General features: G+C 38.3%; 1 protein-coding gene and 1 pseudogene across 4 annotated transcripts; one reads left to right on the forward strand and one right to left on the reverse strand.

Moving 5' to 3' along the window:
- Positions 1-523: 523 nt before the first annotated feature.
- On the reverse strand, positions 524-16,356 carry LOC104244420 (auxin response factor 2B). Of its 4 annotated transcripts, none has more exons than XM_070160024.1 (15): positions 16,168-16,356; positions 12,908-13,023; positions 12,200-12,295; positions 11,995-12,051; positions 11,708-11,863; positions 11,538-11,622; positions 3,759-3,849; positions 3,516-3,680; positions 3,298-3,417; positions 3,020-3,095; positions 2,775-2,946; positions 1,729-2,651; positions 1,458-1,648; positions 1,134-1,329; positions 524-966 (listed from the first exon to the last, which is right to left on the reverse strand). In XM_070160024.1, exons 1-14 carry the CDS (start codon positions 16,226-16,228, stop codon positions 1,152-1,154), a joined length of 2,487 nt encoding a protein of 828 aa, XP_070016125.1. In that variant the 5' UTR covers positions 16,229-16,356; the 3' UTR covers positions 524-966; positions 1,134-1,151. The 4 variants fall into 4 exon arrangements, with proteins under 4 accessions (XP_070016125.1, XP_070016124.1, XP_070016127.1 ...); XM_070160023.1 differs by having other exon boundaries at positions 1,729-2,672; XM_070160025.1 differs by having other exon boundaries at positions 879-966; positions 1,244-1,329; positions 1,729-2,672.
- LOC138880302 (uncharacterized) lies at positions 7,997-10,361 on the forward strand (annotated as a pseudogene).
- Positions 16,357-22,170: the final 5,814 nt, after the last annotated feature.

Genomic DNA, 22,170 nt, shown 5'->3' on the forward strand with positions numbered 1-22,170 from the left:
ACTGTAGCTGGCGACTGGACACAAGAGCCAAGGACTCTGACGAGGTGGCTTGCACAAGATCCATGAACTATGATGCTTGTTTAGTGGCAAAAAAGATCAACTTATCAATAGCCATTCAGCAATGCCTATGTGCAGAGCAAGCTGAAGTTTCAAATGAATCACCATCTGATTCTGATGGAGCAGTGGCTGGGTACAAGATCCAGGAAACATCTTATGGTATCAATCCAGCTAACTATCACCAAGGCCTCTAAATGCCCGCATTAATGAACTATGTTCTGCACCCATTTCGATCAACAGAGCCAATTCTGTTTTGTCAGGGCAAGCTCCGCGCCTCCAGTACTCTACCAAATGCACCAAATCGACCCCCTGAAGACTGTCAGTCCAAGCATTTGGGAGTTTACCCCTTATTATGGCTCCCTGATGTTTGCAAAAGGAGCTGGTAACATACGGGTGTCAACAAGGGGTTAAACTACAGAGACAGCAGTAACTTCCTCAATAAGAATTGTTTGCAATAACCAAATACTATGATCTTTTCTTCAACTCCTATGATCAAAATTTGAATGATTACCAATACATGTTCAGCCGGACGACCACAACTGCTGATACAAAATATGTAGGGTACTAGAAGCAGTTGGATACCAGTAGTACATAAATTAACAGGAGACAAGGTATGCTGTGTATCAACTTCTTAATTACATCTAGAGTTGCTAGGATAATTGTTAAAAACTAGGTATGTACATATCGAAATTAACAAAAGCAAGACTATGACCAGGCTGATAATGTGTGTATACTGTGTATAGATAAGTCACCATAAGTTGGCTCCAAAAGGGGTCGAAGCTGCATCTATATGGAGAGACCAGCCATCCAGAAGTTAAAAGGGACTTAATATGGCAGGTAACTACCTTCAGAAATCCCCAAAAAAGCAACAGCTGGGTGGATGTAGTCTTTTCCGCAGATTTTATGAACCTGTCAAATTACATCAAAAGTTGTCAAGTTACTAGAAACTGCAGAAGGGCAACTCTCAGCCCACGTCCCCAGGGCGAAAAATAGCAGAAATAATAAAGCAGCAGCAAATAATTAGCCAACTGAGATTTTCTTTTCCTTTTGTTCTTTTGCATTTTACTTTTCAATACCTCAACTCGGAGGACATGCTAAGAACCTTCAAGACTGGATTCAGAAGGAAGTTGCAGATCCTTCACTTCTTTAGCATCAGAGCCTTCTGCAACAGAAGAATTGTCCTCACCTTTTGAATTGAGAGACCCTGGGTTCATTCGCTGCACCTCTTCTTTCGTGTAGATGAAAATCTTGCACACCATACCACAAAATTCTCTGTTTCACCAAGACCAACAGGTAAAAAAGCAGCATAAGAATCCAGATAACTGCAAAACTTAAGAAGCACCATAAAGATAATCATCTTTCATCCTTTATGCATCACAAGAAAAGATGAAAGGACTTACTGCCATGGATCATCTCCAACAAGCATCATGTCACCCTCATCATCAGTATATACAACCAGCCAGTTCTTGTTCTGAGCCTTGAGCTCACCATTAAAATAAAAAAGGTGATCCAGTTCAGCTATCAATTCTTCATAGTTATTGAACTTTGCAAGATCCACAGACCTTCCAAGGGCTGTACCATGTTTATGAACCTGAATTTAAAATAACCCAAACTATTAACGCTTCACAAAACGTCACAAGCCAAAGTTAAGCCAAATGACTAGGTGTAAACCTTGGTGCAACTCCTTGTTGAATTTATAAGGCCCTTGCCCTCTCTATCTCGAGTACCAAGATGAGACGTTTGGAATTGTTTCTCCTGATCATTAACTGTGATCCCATTATCTAGTACCTTTGATCCCTTTGATTGCTCAGACCTTAGATCAGATTCAGTTGCAGGGAATTGATGTGGATGTATACCAAAATGCATGTTACTTGCTGAGTCGATCAGTGAATTATTTTGCAACTTGACAGGATCTATGGAAGCAGATTTACTTACAAGGGGAATGCCAAATAGTTTGCAATTCCCCTCTTTGGGTTTCACGGCTTCGGGCTGTAGCAAAGCCATTGGTTTAGGCATTATTTCTCCAGAATGAGTGGACATCTGAATATAAGGCAACACAGATTGGGGCATTAACCAATTTCCCTGCTGATTGTCAATTCTATGACCAGGGAGGGTTGGATACTCGTTAAAACCACTACACTTAGATGTTTCCCGCATTTGATAAAGAGTATCAGCCCCCTTCAATCCTGAATCCATCAGATTAAGTGAGAGACCAGAAGACGCTAGAGACCATTGTTTTCCCAGTAAGCTGAAATCATTTTCCTTGTCCAGTGCTTGTCGCTTCACCAAGCTAGCAGGAAGTGCTGTTTGGCCCCCAGCGGGTAAATGGAGACCGTGGGAGGAACTCACTTGCACCCCAAAACCCGATAATAAATCTGTAAAAGATGATTCAGGCCTCCCTAAAGGAAGCCATTTATCTGATAGACATCTCCTTGATGCAGAATGAACATCAGTCTTCTCATCATCCAGTGACGGTGGCCATACAATTGGCTTCTCAGAAGAATCTGACCCATTATTTTCTACAAAATTGCCTCTCAAGGTCGAAATTTCTTGACCTTGCAAGACCCTTGAAAACCCACTGGCTTGTGAAGGGCCTGCAGTTCTTTTGGATGAACCTTTAAGAAAGTGCAAGAAGTACATAACAAACACTCAGCTTGAAATGTAGATATAAAGGCAGTGCAGGATATGGAATTCAAATATAAGGGTGAGTTATATACCTTCCCTAGTAAGAACAGAAGAATCAGGAGACGAGGGCAGAACATTTGATCGAGGCCTTTTTGGCCTTGGTATTGGAAGTGGATTAAGGGCAGGAGGGCTAAGAGCTGGCTCTATTTTCCAGGGTGAAACTCGGTCTGGCCTAGGAATAGCAGAAGTTTCATCCCATCGAACCTTAAAAACACATTCAATAATGATACTTCAGTGTTATATATGGGAGAAAAGATAACCAACCAAAGTGAAGTACCTTCAGGCATCTCCATTTGGACTCAGGCCACCTGTTGGGGTCACCATCTTCAATGCCAACTATAGTGCCAGTAAACCTATAAGATTTTGGAGTAAACTACAAAATCAGGGGTTTTGAGAAAGGTAATTTGTTTACCATAAAACAACACCAAAATAGTATGGTTTTGATTTGAAAGCTCACAAACACAAGTATGCTCGATTAATATCAAAGTCAAAACCACCAAGTATCACATTTAATATTAAAGAAGGAAAATGCTCCTTCCAGTGATGCTAACATACCTCTGTTCTGGAGCTTCTTCACCTTCAAACCTCATTTTAAACCTCATCCCGATGGAGTAATTGTTTTTCACAGACTCCATATACTGGTCATATGGAACTATAAAATCAGCAGGGCTCGTCCTATAATACATAACGAAATTCCAATCCCTTCATCAAATAGATTTTAATTTAAGGAACAAGCTTATACTAATTTTCCACTGGTACTTCGGATCAGTTACCTTGGTTTGTAATATACTGTGAACATTGTTTTCGTCTGAATGGCATGCCAAGCTGTAGCAAGGACACCGAGATGCATGCTATGACTGGATATCACTGATGATGGAGCATTACCCTGCTGTCTCATGGCATGTCTGACTCCAACACGAAGCTCCCCGTTCTCACCTCTAACAATAGAGTATCAACATTTCATAAGTTAAGGATCACAAGAGAATGGAGAAAAGAGAAGGTATGCCAATGCCAACCTAAGAAATATGAATGCATCCCCGGCAACAAGCCTTTTCGAACTTACAAAGACACTCCAACCACTCTGAAGGAGGTGCCTCCTAGGCTGGCCTGAAATTTGACTGATAGCATGAAAACAAAATGTAGGAAACATAACAGGAACAACCAACTAATGCATTGAAATAGCACCCGTTACATCAAGCAATAGTGCTTAACACTCTCAAAAGCAAATTCCCCATGCCACCAAAATAAAGTTAAACGGAAGGGGGTGAAAAGATCAATAAAACACCATTAATCACACAAGCAAAAAAAAAGAAAACATAAGTCTCTGAATCACACTAGCAAATTTTTCTTTACCATCCCTCCTCCAGCAAGAAATCCAAGTGTCTGTTCCTCATCCTGAATCTATCGCGTTGTTGAGAAATCATAGCATTGTGTTGTTTCCTTGAGTTATTTATATAAAGCCCACATTAAGGGTGTCAAACGGGCCGGGTTGGCCCGGTTCCGGCCCGGACCAGCCTGGTAGTAAGGGGCCAGGCCGGGCTGGGTTGGAACGGGAACCGACCTGTGCCGCGGAAAATTTCAATACCGGATAACCGGTCCAACCCAGTAAGGTCTTGTCAACCGTGAACCGGTTATAACCGGACCGGATCAACGGCTAGTTCAAATTTATTTTTTTTAAATAGTCTTGACCGTTGGCAACGGTCAACTGCCATTTTGACCGTTGCCCAACGGCTAATTTGCAATAACAGCCCTTTTTTGGGCATGTTTTTTCAAAAATAACACTTCTATTATTTACTAATTTATCCCTTTGAAAGACTATAAATAGAGCCCCTTTTCTTCATTTCTTCACTCATTTCTCAATTCTCAAACCCAAATTCTGAATTGTCATTCTCTCATTCTTCACCTAAAATGCTATCAACTATTGGGCTCTCATTTTTTTGGAATTTTATTTATGGTATTATTTGAAGTTTGAAGTTTGAAGTTTCAACAGTTGAAGTTTATTCGTGGTAACGTCGGAGTTGCGAAATTCAATTTCAAGACTTCAAAAATCATCAACTGTTCAATTTATTGTGGAATTCGGTGCACTCGTTACAACTCTTTCTCTTATTTAATATTTTATTTGCATATTTAATTTTTATTAGTAGTTTACAATATGTTTAATGCTGCAAAACGGGTTTGTAACAAGATTGCTAATTGGGGTAATCGAGGAAATAGAAAAAGAGGTGCTACTTCAACTTCTGGTAGTAATTTAAATGACTTTACACATGTTTCTGAAACATCATCGGATAACAATATAGATTATGAACAATTATAGGAAGATTATGATATAGAAGATAATGAATTAGAAATTGAAAATGAGACACCACCTACACCTGTAGTGTTGGAGTTGGTAGCAGGGGTGGTGGTCGTGGCACTAGTAGTAGACCACTTGTGGCCCCGACTACTAGTCATCGGAGAAGGAGAAGTAAAGTTTGAAAATATTTTGAGGAAATAGAGAATATTGATAGAGTTAGATGCAAAATTTGTAAAGATGATTTTAAACATAAAATTGGAGAAAGTTCTGGGGGACTGGGACACTTAGTAGACATCTGAGAATTACTCATCCTATAGAATAGGGCTCTAATTTAGATGAAAATTAAGGAACTCTAAACCCTAGTACTCGAGGACTTATGAAATATGATAAAATGAAGGATCTTGAGGAGTTAGCAAAAATGATTGCTTTGGGTTGTTTACCTTTTTCTTTTGCTTCTTCATCATATCTTATTATGTGTATTCAAAGGATTTATAATCCTTTATTTAAAGGTATCCCTAGAAGTACTTGTAGATCTGATATCTTTAGATTTAGACTTCATGGACAATATGAGACATACATACGTTATTTGTTTGACCACCTTCTTTGTAGAGTTTCTCTAACTTCTGATATTGACCATGTTGTTAATGGAAATGATTATTTGACAATTACATGTCATTGGATAGATGATAATTATTGTATGCAAAAACGTATTATCACTTTTAAATATGATGAAGATCAGAGTCATATTGCTATTTTTATAAGTACTACTATTTGCAAAGTTGTTGCATTTAACAATCTTAATAAAAAAAAGATATTGTATGTCTTTTGATAATGCTTCTAACAATAATGACGCTATTTCAATATTAAGACTGCATTTGCAACCACCACTTGATGAAATTTTTCATGTTAGGTGTGCATGTCATATTTATAATTTAATTGTTAAAAGTGACCTTGATTTATTTTTGACTGAGATTACTCATGTTAGAAGAGCAGTTGGTGTTATTCAAGGAAAAAATAGACAATCTAGAATTAGGGAATTTAAGACTAAGTGTACCGAACATAACCTTAACCCCAGATTCATGTCAGATGAAATTGTTACTAGATAGAATTATACATATTTATTTTTAAGATGTTGTTACAAATATAGATTGCCTATAACTGAAGTTGCTAATATGCATTATACTGATCCAAACCGTATGTTAACAACTAATACTTGGGATGCCATTAATGATGTTAAATTTTTACATAAATTTTATACAGCTACTATTGAATTTTCTAGAGCTTATTACCCTACTATTACTATGACTTTAGTACATATAGCTGAAATTTCTTTTCTACTCTCTGATTTCAAGAAGAAAGAAAATATAAGGACGTTGTTGAAAGAATGCAAGCAAAATTCAAAAAATATTTCTTTCCAATTCCTCCTATTTACTTAATTGGTGATGTTTCAAATCCTTCTATTAAGATGTCTAATTATCACCAATTAATCGATGTTTTATATACTTATATGGAGATTGGACCAACTGAAACCCCAGATATATATTGTTGTATGAATAAGCTAAATGATTATTTACAACAATTATATAATTATTATGCAAATACAATTGATGATGATGCTAATAATGTAGGCAATGTTTTTCATTGTACGACTTCTACTACATCTGCTATTATAGGGATGAAGATGAAGGCCTTGATGATTTTAATATTTGGTCTACATTTCTTTCCACTCAAACCAGTAGCAGGAACATTGATGAACTTCATTTTTACTTGCAAAAGCAAACAAAGCCTCGCACAAAGGAATTTTTACCGTTGGCATGGTGACATGAAATGAAAAGCAATTTCCTGTTCTTTCCGCAATGGCTCAGGACGTGCTAAATGTGCCAATTTCAACTATTGCATCAGAGAGCGCATTTAGTCAAGCAAGACAACAACTAGGAGGCACCCGTCACTTATTGGGAAGCAATACTTTGGAAGTTTTAGTATATTTCAAAGACTGGATTAGATCAGAACGAAGAAATCAAGGACGTGAAGATGTTGATAAACCAGAAGACGAGGAACTTGGAGATATATTAACATATGGTAACCCATCTGAATTCAACACTCCAGAAGATGGCCAAGAAGTTCATATTGATTATGAAGAACTTACTAGGGCAATGCAAAACCTTTGAAGTTTGAAAATTATATTTAATAATTCAAATTTGAATTTACTCTTTTTTCTTTAGTTTAGTTGTTGTAAATGCAAACTTTAATTTGCAAGTTTGAATTTAAAAAAATAACTTGCAAATTATAAGTTAAATTTTTTTTCATCTTCAGTGTATTATCTTAAATTCTTAATGAAATATTCAAATATAAGGCTTTTAAAGCCTTTGAAATTTATTCAAACATTCTTTTTATAAGATTGTTTTTATGGTTTACATTTTCACTTTATTTTAATATAAATTATGATAGTTATACAAAATACACCCAAAAAAAAAACTGGGCCAGCCCGGCACATTAGACCCGGAACCGTTCCGATTCAATTTTCCATCGGTAAGACCGGTATTTTGAAACCGGTACCGAGACCAGCCGACTTCCTTTTCCTCTAGCCCGGCCCGGCCCCTTAACACCCTTAGCCAAAATACAATATGACATGTAAGTGGCTTATTACTAAAATACAAGGGATGCCCCTCCCAGTGTTCAGAAAAACGAGCGCTTCGTCGCTTAAAGCGCGAAGCGACTCGACGCGACAATGTGTCGCTTCCAGCTCCTTAAGGCGACGTGATCTGCAGAAGTGCACACTTCACTGGAAAAAGCGAGGAAGCGAGGAAGCGGTGAAAGCGATAAAACGAGCGCTTTTGTGAAAAAAACGCAGGGGCCTTTTTAAAAAAAAAAAACTTTGGGTCTCAAACAAAACAGACCCTAAATTGACAAAAAACCCCAATCCCCTTCTTCGACCAAAAACAGAGGCCTCGACCAGTCGCTCTTCTTCTTCTTCAGTCGACAAAAAAGCTAGGGTTCCATCTTCTTCTTCTTCAGTCGCTCGACCAGTCGACCTCGAAGACCTTACCCAGGTAATTTCTTCTCCTTTCTTCTTCAGTTCTTCTCGTTTTTTTTCTTTTTTCTTTCTTCTGCTTTCTTCTTCAAACCAGTCGCTCTTCTTCTTCTTCTTCATTTTTCTTCTTCTTCTTTCTTTCTCTATTTCTACTTTCTACAGTCCAGAATAGAGTAAGGAACCATTTTTTCTCTTTTTCCTTTTCGTTCGATTATTATATATCAGCATATATATTTAATTATTATATGTATTTCATTTATTATTGTATTTCAGCATATAAAATTAAATTATTATTATATTTCAGCATATAAAATTAATTATATATATGTATTACTTTTAGTTTATGCGATTTTTTTAAATGTATATTTCAGTTTATATAATTAATTATTATATATATTATTATTATATGTATTTTCAGTTTATTGATTATGTTTTTTTCTTATATCTTAATAGGGATATTAAAATGTCTCAAAGTTCGAAAGAGAAAGACCCGGCTTGGCGATATGGCGAGAGAGTTAATGAGAAGAATACAAATGTTGTATGCAAGTTTTGCAACAAGATTACAACGGGTGGCATTTATCGCTTTACATACCATCTAATTGGTGGCGATAGAAACGTCACAAGTTGTCCGAAATGTCCACCGGAGGTGAGAGAAGAAATAAAGAATTTTGTTGAGAAGAAGAAGGTGCAGAAAAATCAAATGGTTCATCAACCAATGGTGACCAATCTTGATGATGATGATGATGATATTGAAGAATTGTCACTTCCAACAAAACGGGGAAGAGATGGGTCAAGCCATGGATCATTGACTAAAGGTCCTATGGATTGCTACTTCTCAAAGAAGCCGGGAGCAAAGGGCGGTGGAAAAGATGTACAAAAAATTGCTAAAGACATTTTGAGGGATCGTGCGGTTAGAGCTTTTGCACGATGGGTCTATGATGTTGGGCTCCCCTTCAATTGTGTCAACTATGACATTTTTGGAGACTTTATTGAGGTCGTTGGTCAATACGGACCTGGAATGAAGCCTCCCACTTACCATGAAATAAGAGGTCCTTATCTAAATAAGGAAGTGGAGGAGACTAATAAAATTGTTGAGGAGCATAAAGTTGTGTGGAACAAGTACGGTTGCTCCATTATGATGGATAAGTGGACGGCAAGAACGGGGAAAATGATTATTAATGTGTTGGTGAATTCTCCCCGGAGAAGTTTGTTTCTTGAGTCCATTGATGCTAGTGACACATCCACTGACCACATCAAAATGTTCACCTTGTTTCAGAACACCATCGAAAAGATTGGTCCAAGCAAAGTTGTTCAAGTGGTCACTGATAATGCAAGTAAAAATAAGAAAGCGGGTGGCATGATTGAAGGAGCGTACAAGAATGTCTATTGGACTCCATGTGCGGCTCATTGTATCAACTTGATGTTCGGTGACATTTTCAGGGAAAAACCCTTCTCTACAGTTTTTGGCCAGGGCGTTAGGTTACATTCTTATATTTCTCAGCGGCCCTTGTTATTGAATATGATGAGAAGATTCACCATGCAAAAAAATTTGGTGAAACCGGGCAAGACAAGGTTTGCCACTGCTTTCTTGACTTTGCATAGTATCTACTGTCAAAAAGACAATTTGAGAAAGATGGTCACTTCAGAGTAATGGAGCAAGAGTAAATTTGCAAAGGAAAGTGCGGGGAAAGAGGTTGCACGCCTTATTCTTTCTTATTCTTTTTGGAATAATGTTCTTCATGCTCTTAAAATTGGTGGCCCTTTGGTTAAAGTACTCCGTTTGGTGGATGGGGAGGCAAAACCATCAATGGGCTACCTCTATGAAGCTATGGATAGGGCCAAGGAGGCTATTCAAGCATCATTTAATGATGAGCAGAAATATGCAAAGGTCTTTCAGATCATTGATGCAAGATGGGATGAGCAACTTCATAGACCTTTGCATGCAGCTGGACTTATTCTGAACCCATCACTCTTTTATGAGCAGCATGAGAAGAATTCATTGGCTAAAGAAGTGTGGACAGGATTCCATCAGGTTGTTATCAAGTTGAACCCAGATGAAGACTTGCAAGAAAAGATTGTAGATCAGCTTGCTACTTACAAGGCAGTTGAAGGACTTTTTGATCTCCGACTTGCTATTAAACAAAGAACGATGAAGTCGCCAGGTGACCAAGTGTTTCTATATTTTATAGCTCTAACTTCAATGTATTTTTTATACTTATTAACTCTTGAACATTTTTTTTGACTTCTATAGTTGAATGGTGGGACCAATATGGTGTAAAGATTTCGGAGTTACAGGCTTTCGCCATCAAAGTTCTAAGCTTAACTTGTAGCTCATCCGGATGTGAAAGGAACTGGAGTGTTTTTGAATACGTGAGAAATAAAAAGTATTATTTCGTGTTTTGAGATAAAGTAAATTATATCTCAATTGTCCAAACTCCTACTAATTAGTTGACACATCTTTTTTGCAGATTCATACAAAGAAAAGGAATCGACTAACCTTGAAGCGCCTCCATAATCTAGTGTTCATAAAATACAATAGAGCATTGAGGCGTCGCTAAAACCACCGCAATATAATTGATCCAATTCTTTTGGACAATATTGATGAGGTTAATGAGTGGCTAACCGGAGTCCCCGAAAACTGTGAACATTTAGAAGTATTTGAAGGCGACTCCGATTTCACTTAGGGTGATGTTGCGGTTGGTAGTGGAGTTGGGGAGGATTCTTATAGTTTAAGGAGATATACTCCAAGTTCAAGTTCTATTAGGAAGGGAAAAAGTGTGGGTACTACAAGTCGATCCCTATCCCTAATTGATGAAGATGAAGGTGATCATGAAGAGGAAGAGGAAGATGATGAGCAATATGAAGATAATAGAGGAATTCAAGATTTTGACAATCTTGAAGGAGAAGAAGAGTAGAAGAATAAGATATTGATTCTAGTAATTTAGTAGCTTTGATTTTGCTTGTCCTATGGTTTGTGGAAGGTTTGGTGGTACCTAGTACCTACTTTTAAGTATTTAAATTGAAGTTTTTGATTATTTATAATTTTACATTATGTTTTTTAAGAATTGCGCTTCACTTTAATAAAGCGTGCGCTTCGCTTTTGAAACGAAGCGAGCCCTTGCCGCTTTTTTGTGCTTCGCGCTCTCCAAAACACTGGCCCCTCCACATCCCTTTTCTTTGTCCAGATTTATGCAAACTATTATCAGCACAAAAATTTTCAATGTTTCCGAAGTCAAGATTTATTGTCACTAACTCACAATATTCCAACTTTGTAATAGGCATGATATATGAACAAACAAATTTTATAACGAAGACATGAAGATACATATTAAATAGGCTATAATCTATGAAATAGCAACGTTGTGATGGTGCAAATTTATGTCTGCAAAGATTGACCCAAAAGGAAGTAAAGGTGGGTATGTCACATAATATAAAGGCACAAGGTGATTAAGAATGCATTGAGCATCATACCCCGAAATATGTGCCTGAAGCGCCACTCATTTGCGTGCAAATCTTTGGCCACCAACTCCTGTGTTGGAGGTTGCCGAGACATATCCTATAACAAAAAATTAACCACCATAAGCCACTTACATTATCCAAATACAGGCACATTAACTGTATTGAGAAACAATTCTTCTGACCAGAGGAGGGAGGCATTCATCAGCATGCCGTCTCAAGACAGAAAAGCCTCCATGAGTGCTGGTATCAGAGGCAGTTAGTGTCTTACAAAAAGAGTGCACATGGAATCGTGGTGGCGAAGGGGGCATCGGTTCCTTTGTAACTGCACTTTCATCTTGCTACAAAGAACATTCCATTAATTTAGATGTCCAACTCGAACATCAGAATTTAAAGTCTCAAAACGATGTAGGAATTTCAAAAAAAAAAAAAAAAAAAAAAGTAATTCTTAGTTAGCAAATTGTAAACTTACATTTGGTTCTGGCATCAAAGTCACTTGTGCGAACACCTCATCAGTATCTGGTTCAGCCTGAGAATACACATGAATCAAAACATTAGCACCAATATTGAATAATCCTTAATGGATTAGCAATCATCAAGAAAAGTTAACAAGGGAAAGCTAAGCTACACAACTATATGGGACACAACAAGACTTTGTATTCAACAATAAAAGTTACCTTCAATAGGACGTTAATTACACGGCAGAGGATCTTAGAAGGAAGATTATACACTGGCATCTGCTGGTCTGAAACTTGATTGGTTGATGCTTCAACCTAGCATACAAACACATCAAATCACTCCAACCTCAAAAAAATTAGTCACAACTACAACTAAAGCTCCTAATTTGCCCTAGAGAACCCCTAATTTGTCTTACAATACAAAGAATTCATGATTAGAAGGTGTTGAATTGAGTGACCACCTTCTAAAAACTTAAGTTGATAAAGAGGTGACACATTTATTTATTATTACTCCTTTCGTCCCAATTCTCAATTTACGTGGGGTGTTTGACTTGGAAACATGTTATAAAGATTTGTATGACTATAAATTATTTTATTAAAGGAAAAACATGAAGTTTAAAGTTAAATGTTTATAAACATAAAAAGATACCATTCTTTTTGGGACATGGGGAGTATTTATATCTTCAATACGCCTCTTGACATCCGGGCCTAATACTTTTTCTGAGTCAAGCATGTGGAGTTCGTTTTGATAATAAGTGGTGGATCTCCGTCTACATACTATGTCGAATTGTTCAACCACCTCAGCTAAATCGAGTGGGAATGGAGCAAAATGGATATGAAGCCTAGTTAATTCATTGACACAACTATGGTTTACGAAATTAATTAAGCTCATACACGGTTTTAGAAAGGACGTGTATAGACGCAAACCTGTTCAATATGACCTTGTGGGAAATAGAACACTAGCTCACCCTCGCGTGGCACTGTCACAAGCGGACCTGCACATGCACGCCATAGCTCCGTGTACAACGCTCTCTCCGCATCAACTTTAAACAAAAAAACAAACGAAAAATATCAAATTATGAAATAAATTTGTAACGACCCGAACCGTTGTTTCCTGTATTTTCGTCTCGTATTCCCCGTTAAATGCTTATTCATGTTTCAATATGTGTACTTGGTGAATTTGAGTCAATTCGGATCGAGTTTGGTATGAAATGGGACAATTAGTCTCTTTAAGGAAGAATTAGTTTGGAAAAGTCAACCGGACGTTGACTTGTGAGTTAGAAGGCTCGGAATTGAATTCCGATGATTCGGTTAGTTCCGGGGGATGATTTAAGGCCTAGGAGCGCAATCGGGATTAATTTTGGAGGTCCGGTGAAGAAATTAGCTCATTTTGGCGAAGTTAGTATTTTGGCGATTTCCGGTTGATAGGTGAAATTTTGATCCGACGGTCGGAATGGAGTTCCGAGAATTTCTGTAGCTTCGTTATGCCATTTTGGATATGTGTGCAAAATTTCAAGTCATTTGAACATATTTTGGTCGAGTTTTGATCGAAAGCGTGTTTTGGAAGTTTTAAAAGAACTTAGACTTATTCGGTGTAATTCGATAATTTTGGTATTAGTCGAGGCGTTTTGATAATTGGAACAAGTTTGAATAATATTATAAGATGTATTGGTATTTTTGGTTGAGGTCCCGAGGACCTCGGGATGATTTCGGATGGCTAACGGGAACTTTTGAAGTTGGAAATTTCATAATAGACGAAAGTTGTAAATGAGTGCGCACAAGGCCTCACTTTGAACGATAATATATCTTGTTATATAAGGATTTGTGTGAGCTACAACCTATTAAATTAAAGCCCTTTGAGTCTAGTTTCCAACGCAACAAACCGTTCGTCATTTGGAAGTGTATACAGGAAGTTATGACCATTTCACTGCTCAGGTGTCAGAGCGCGCGAAGTATCGCGCGAAGTCGCGCATTTCGCGCGTCTGAGGCAGAATGCTCAGCAAAACGCGCGAACAAACGCGCGAACAACGCGCGAACTATGCGACTGAAGGTTTTTAAGTACTCTAAAGACCGGAAATGAAAGGAATTGAGTCATTTCTCAAGCTTAGGGCTTCCTCTACACCCCAATTCGACCAAGGCACCTAATTGCACTCCTAAGGTAAGATTTTTGGAGTATTTTGAGTTGATTACTACTCCCAAACACTTATATTAACATGGATTGATCTTAAAAATCCTTAGATTTTCAAGAAATTCCTTCAAGAACTCAAAGAAGGGTTTTGCAAGATTTCTTCCAAAAGGTAAATCCTACACCTTAGACTCACATATATGGATATATTATGGAAATATGAGTATGAGTCAAGTATTACAACTTATTGTATGGTGGTTGGAAGCCATAAATTCCCTATTTAAATACATGAACATGGTAGGGATTTAGAGGTGTTTATTTGATGGAATTTTTGTTGGTTTGGGTGTGAATGGTTGATCACACATGTGATGTTAGGAGTATAAATTGTTAAAGAATAATAGTGTGATGAATTGTTGGTTAATGGTGATAGTTGGAGGAACCAATGCTATAGTTAAGAGGTGTAAATATTTATACCTACAAGATGTTTGATAATATGCCTAAATGGCATAATTTATGGGATCTAGTACTAATATTGGCCATATTGAGTGTTATATTGTAGATTGAAGTTACATAACTGTATGGGATCATTATAGTATCATTAAGGGGCGAATTTCAGATATGTATGGTTAAAACCCCGTCTTTAGAAATCGAACTTCATCGAGGTTTGTGTGATTTTTGGCAGATTCGTCACACGAGGAGGCCAATTAGAGAGGCAAGGGCATAGCGAGCTAGAGGTGAGTAATAGATGTAAATGTTGTTCTGAGGGTTTGAAACCCCGGACTTTCACATCGTAACGCTATATTGAGGCGTGACACGCACTCCATGGCGAGTGCGGGGTCGGATACTACTGGGGATTGTGACTTGGTCCACCCCGTGTGATGTTTATACTATACTGGTGATTGATACACATACTTCATTGATATTACTGGGCTTGATGCCATGTTTGGGGCCTTGTGCCGATTTGTAAAATCCTTCGAGGATTGATATTACTGCTTAGCATGATTTGCATATCATTTAATTTCAGTCCAAGGTTTTAAATGCTGTTTTGTAAACTCAGCCATAATTCTAAGTGTTGAAAACTTAAATGATATTTTTAAATGTATTCCGGGCTGGGAACTTCTGTTTTGTAAATGCCCAAGGGGCTTATTATATTATTTTCTGGACTGATTATAAAGTGACTTGAAACAGTGGTAACAATGACACTGTGTGATATACTTGAAATAGTGGTAACAATGACACTGGATGATATACTTGAACAGTGGTAACAATGGCACTGTATGATATAAATTGGTCAGGTAACAATGGCTGACCGGTCAGGTAACAATGACTGACCAAGATATTGCGCTTGGGCTGTAGGAGCCCCTCCGGAGTCTGTACACACCCCCAGTGAGCGCCGTCGACGATAAATAAATAGGGATAGCTCGGGCTGCGCGCCGCAGTGGGTACGGGAATGTACCATCATATGCATTGCATTATATTCATGTATTTGTATCTATACTGTTGTTTAGCTGCTCAGTTCCATATGTTGCTGCATATTTGGATTTTAGCTTACTTTGTGTATTTACTAAGTTTTCTTATCTTCGGACTGTAGTTACTTTTATTACTCACTGGGTCGGAGTACTCACATTACTCCCTGCACCATGTGTGCAGATACAGGCAGAGCTGAGTTCGCTCATGAGCGCTGATTCTTTCCAGGCCAGGCGGTGACTAGGAGTAACGAGGTAGTTGTTGACGTCCGCAACCCCGTTTTCTCCCTTATCTTTGTTATTTATGATAATTCTAGACTTTGTAAAATATTAGTAAACTTTGTAGTAGCTCATGACTTGTGACACCCCGATTTCGGGCTGAGTTGGGATGGTTTTCCTTGTTCTATCACGTTTATTTCGCATTTAAGATTATATTGCCCATGATTTAGACTTATTCCTGCTAAGTAATTATAAAGAGATGTACTGTTTTGTTGATTGGCTGGCCTTGTCCTCACGAGAGGCGCCATCACGACCGGGTTGGGATTTTGGGTCGTGACAAAATTACCATTAATTACAGAAAAACCCACTAAACTTACCATTTCCGGCGCCGCCGGCAGCGTTGCGGCCATTATCAGAAGCAGCCATTTCTGTACACATACTTCTCAACACAAATCTTTCATTCTCCAAGCACAAAACTTCCTCTCTCAATATATCAACAACTGTTATTTATATATCTTCAACGATATTTGGGGGTGAAGTGATAGTGTGAGGAGACAAAAGAGCTTATTAATGAAGAAAGCCTTTCGTCATTTTAACCATGGTTAAATTTTAACTAGTGTTTTGAAAACCGGCTACAGCCCGTGGAGTTCTGTTTTTTAACCGGTTGAGAAGACAGTGGAGGAGGGGGGGGGGGGCAATTAATAAAAGCGTTTTAACGGCGTGAGACGTTCGCCGTTAGGTGCTGTCGAATGTCCATTGGTTTACAGTTAACGACGTCCGACTTTGACGTTAATAGAAAGTTGTTCTGTTTTACGAGAAGTGGCCCTGTCGTACTATTAACGGACAGAGTAGGATGGTGGGATTTTTCCCTTTTTAAAATTTTTTTTGGGTTTCACACCCAGTGCCGGTACACATATATTTGAATTCGCGTCGCGTAGGGCCCCATTTGATGGGAAGAGTTTTCTATCAATAATTTTTTCATACTCAGGGTTCGAACCCGAGACCTCTAGTTAAGGGAAGAGTAGTCACATCCGTTGTACCACATCCTTCGGTGATAATATACATATAAGTTGCACGTATATGTTTATATCAAATTTAAATATAAGAAAAATATATTAAAAATTTAGAAACTTTAACTTAAACATGTCATAATATTTATAATCAACCCTTAAATATCTCGTGCAATCAATCATTGATATTTGCATTAGAGTAGACTACTTCCATATGTGGCCCTTCCCGGACCGTTCGTGAACGCAAGTTGTGTCATGCACCTGCCCTTTTTTATTTCTAGTTGTTTGACTCAAAAGATATCGGAACATTTCTGAATAAATCAATCAAAGAAAATAAAAGGGTAAATCTTAGCTAAGTTTAATAATCCCTGAACGAAAGACATACAAGGAGGATACAAAGGATAAGATTTCTTTATCTTGTTCAGATGAACCCTTGAACAATCAAGGCCTCAATTGTTTATGTAAGCAAGTGTTATAGCAAGTGTTATAAGTTAGGGAAATGCCCAGAGAGCTTACAATGTTGTTTTACGCTCTATTTATAAGGGACAGACCCCTTCTAAGCCTTAGAAGACAAATCGTAGGGGATATTCGATAGAATATTCTTAATGTCCCCTAGTAGGCCTACACTGCTGCAAAAGTCGTACATTGTCTTGCTCGCCTGTATGTCGTCCCCTGCAGGATGCCGAGTTATGAGAATTTCGTCGTTTGTCATACCTATCAATGGTCGTGGTTGTTCAAATTTTGACTCATACAGTTAGTCCCTCCGCTTGCCGAGGTTGCAACTTGGTGCGCCTTCGATAAGCGGACACCACGCGTTCTTATGGAGAAATTTGATCCTACGAGGCATTACGGCTTGGCCAATAACAAGCGGTCAACGTGCTCAGCAAGGCAGCAGGTGTGAGCACGTGATTTTTGTTTCGCACGACAATCGCTCCAAAAGAAATAAAAAATAATAATAATTGGCCCTGCTGTACAATTTTCGGATTTCTGTGCGGCACTTTGTTGATTTATTTGTGACTTTTGCCCATTTTTATTTTTTCTTATTTATTTATTTATTTAAAACAAAATACAAAATGTGTGTGTCATGCATAATCTGAACCGTAACGTGGTTGTTAAATAGAAAGGCATAAAACGGGCATCTTTGTCCGTGATTTTGTTTTGTTTGATTTTACTTGTTTTGAAATATTTTTAGTGTGTGTGCAAATAATTGTATTGAGTGTGTATTTAATTTTTATTTTTGATTTTTTGCTTAGTTTTGTTTTTAAAATAAATAAGGAAAAGAAATAAAAATAATAATAATAAAAAAAAAGGTCCCTTCTTCTTCCGGATTGGGCCAATTTATTAAAATTGGCCCAAACAAACAATACCCAAACCAGGCCTGCCCGGTCCAGTCCAGCTGATGCCCAGAGAGTCCAAACGACGTCGTATTGATCCAGGTTGATCTGGGCCGTTGATCTCAGATTGATCAACGGCCAAGATCACCTCCCCATAACCCACTAATGGCCCCGACCCGTTTTCACCCGGACCAACCCAAACCCTTTACCCTCAAAACGACACCGTTCCACTTAAGCCCTCAGATCCAGACCGTAGATCTAGATTGATCTAACGGTTGAGATCCGCCCACCCACTAACTATATAAACCCTTTAGCATACCCTGCCCCCCCTAGCCAACACCCCTGCCTTCGTCTTCACCAAACCTGTCCCCTTCAAACCCTAGCCGCCCCTGTATCCTTCACCATGAAAGCCGGCGGCACGGACGCCGGTGACCTCGCCTTTAACACCATAGAACCCCCTTACCGTCCTGAACCCAAACCTATCAACCACACACCTCGAATCCTATCCCACCTTCTCGAATCTTCATTTGAAGATTCGAGTCGGAACCCGATTTACACCAACCGACCCCAGCTTCACACCAGACACTCCCCAGACCCTCCTCGTGACCAAATCATACTTGGTTTGGTCCGAATCTGATCAGGGAAGCATGAATCCCAGATCTGAGTCTTGGAACTTTGTAGTTCTTCGTCACTGGTTCAACCGAAGATATTAAGGTCTAATAGACTTTAATCAAAGTGTTTCTCATCTGAGAAACACTTCGATTAAAGTCCGTTCAGCCTTAAGAAAGGCCTGACCGAGTCCGAGTTAAGGTTTTGATCTTTTACGGTTTAAGGTGAGTTCTTTCTTTTCTTATTTGTTTTGGTTCATTTGTTTGTTGTAAGGGTCTGTTCATGTGCTGTTTGTGTCCTTGACTTTTATCAACTGTGCCTTGACCACTTTGCCTGAACTTCTGTTGTTTGATTAAGCCCTTCCATTTGTTCTGATATTGTGTATGAAAGTGTTGTGCAATTAGCTGATTTTCAATTTGGACTGACTAGTTGACTCCTCGAGTGTAATTCTGTTTAGTCAGTATAATTCGAATCATGCATCGATACTGTTTAAATGTCTGATTTTTGGCTACGATTGTGTATGTTAATGCTAATATAGTCGAGTCGACATATGTCGTCAATTAGTTTCAGCTGTCCGAACAATAACAAATCGACTTACTTCTGCTAAGCATTTGTTGAATCAATTAAGAACCAATTTTGTTTACTTATAGCTGTTGATTTGGATCAGTAATGTAAAAGGGATGTTTGGTTTAAACTCTGAATTGGAGGGCATGTGCACTCGTGCACAGCATGTGCATTGGTGCACCTCATGTGCCTTGTGCACAACCTGTGGCTTGCATTAAAGGTCTTTGTTAAGTTTTAAATAATTTGACAGCATATGCTGTCAGATACATTCTGCTGCCCATACTCTACTTTAACCTCAAAAAATAATAAATATTACTTAAAGTGAGTCTGCCATGGAATATCATGGGTTTTGTTCATACTTAATTAGCCAATTGGAATCTGAAAATGAAAGGCACATGGGAGGGGTACTGTGATATTCTAAACAGGCTGTTAAAAGGGGTAGTATTAAGGCTTATAAATAGAGGGAGGACATCTGATAGAGAGATAGACAGAGATATACACACGGACCCTAAGAGAGAGAAAAATTAGAGGAGGGGAATACACACACTGTGAGGAAAAGGAGGAAGAAAAAGAAAAGGGAGATCTGATAATAGGGACATACAGACATAGAGGGATACCTAGACTGAGAGGATTGAAAAGGGATAGAACTGATTTTAGGAAAACACAGATAGAGAGAGGTTAAGAGATAGAAAGTATACAATCAACAATCAGAAACTGTTGCTTCCTATTGTTATTTGGGTTTCAGTTGTTCAACTTGTTCAATCAATTCTGATTCTTTGAAGTTCCAGTTGTGTCTACTAGTCGAGTGTTTTCATTGGTTTACTACTGGTTTGGTCTTCCTGGAGTTCTGATTTTACTCCACTGGGTGTTGCTGTCATTTGGCTACTTCTTTCTATCGGCCATAGTTGCATTTCTGCACTCGAGCCTGTTCTTGCTGTGTTGCTTTGTTTGCTGCTATCCTGTCCTGCTGCTACTGTTAATTCTGTTTCTTGCTGCTGCTGATTCCCCCATCTTCTTCCTCTTCTCCTTTGCATTTTTCAGTATTTCCAGGTACACATCTCAAGTCTCACATTGGTGTAGCTGATTGTAACATTGAAAAGCATGAATAGAAAGATTTGAAGGAGTTACAATCGCCTGTTATTTACTGACTGCCTTTTCATAAATGTTGTTAAGTTGTGTAAATTTCAGTTTATAGCTAATAGAGAATACATTAGTAAGTCTGTACTTAAGTAAAGTTTATGTTAATCTGAAACTGCAATATTTGATTCGTCTAGTAGCATACAGGATGTAAATACAGTCCATGGAATGTGATACTACTTATACAATTGTTAAACTTAGATTCATTTTTTTAGCATGCTTGAATAGGTAGGGGCAAATGGCTGTTAAATCTAGCCAAATATAATACAGTTTTGAATCATCCAGTTTCGATTCCTTTAGGCAGTTTATAGGACTAGTTTTGAACATCATCAGCTACATCTTTTAATAAGAAACTCCCTTAATCCTGTTTAAGCGATTTGGTTTGAATTCGACTTAAGGATGTTGTTCGGATTTAAGTATTGCATTTCATCAACCTCATATGTAATCTCTTTGTTCGACCAAAGCATTTTCGTAAGGCATGACGTCTTTTCACTTTATAAGTAATTAATCAGAAATTGATAGGAGTCTGGTTTAGGCCAAAGCATATACTTCAATTAGCATACATTTTTCTTTCTTCTATCTCTGGAAACAAAATAATAGAAATGTAGTCACTGTAGGATACCATTTTAAAATAATGAGACGAGCCTCGCCAAATAAAAATGTAAATTGCGGGGCCCTCAATAATTGATCATAATAAATATTTTAGAATTCAGACTAGGCCGTTTAGTGAATCTCACGGCCTTCCACCAAATAATAACGTGCTAGACTCTTCAGGCACGGTTTAAGTAAATTATATTCTTAAATTCGGGTGCACATTGATGTGACCCAAATCCAAATCTCAACAAAGTCAAAATGTGTTGACGATCACGGGCGCATTGATTGTGACGTGGTTCGAGATGCATTTTCACGACGTTGCAATTCTATAAAAATAAGTGATAATGATAAAAGCGGTTTTAAGTTTAATAAAAGCACGTAAGTCATAACATGTATTTAAATCAGATATTTAGCCTTTATAACAATTTAAGCGACCGTGCTAGAACCACGGGATTCGAGGGTGCCTAACACCTTCCCTCGGGTCAACAGAATTCCTTACTTAGAATTTCTGGTTCGCAGACTTCATTTGGAAAAGTCGAAAATTTCCTCGATTTGGGATTCAAGATAAACCGGTGACTTGGGACACCAAAAGCCAAACCTTTCCCAAGTGGCGACTCTGAATTAAATAAATAATCCCATTTCGAATATTGTCACTTAAATTGGAAAAACTCCACCCGCGCATCTTACCCTTCGGGGCCGGGCACGCAAAAAGGAGGTGTGACAGCTCTGGCGACTCTGCTGGGGATTACCCAGAACCACTGGTTCAGGGTTCAAGAATTCGAGCTTAGAATAATTGTTATATTTGGCTTTATTATCTGATATTTATTACATGTTTTGATACAACGTGCTGAATGTTGTCTTTTACCGCTTTGATATTATCTGAACTGTATATAAACTGTGCCGAAACCTTTCTCTTCTTACCTCCGGGGAGAAGCTCGCTGGTCGAGACTCCCTATTCTGTTAGTGTCAATACCTGAAATAAGAAAGAGGTCGGACAAGTTACAAAGCCGGACGATCTCGCGGGTCCCCGGTACGTAGCCCCCTCCTCGACTCGAGTTGTCCGCTCGGGTACACAGTCTAGAACAAATACCCAGGTTACGAACCTAGAATAACTTGACTTCATGCCGGATCC

This window comes from Nicotiana sylvestris, chromosome 10 (assembly GCF_000393655.2).
Source record: "Nicotiana sylvestris chromosome 10, ASM39365v2, whole genome shotgun sequence".
NCBI lineage: Eukaryota > Viridiplantae > Streptophyta > Magnoliopsida > Solanales > Solanaceae > Nicotiana > Nicotiana sylvestris.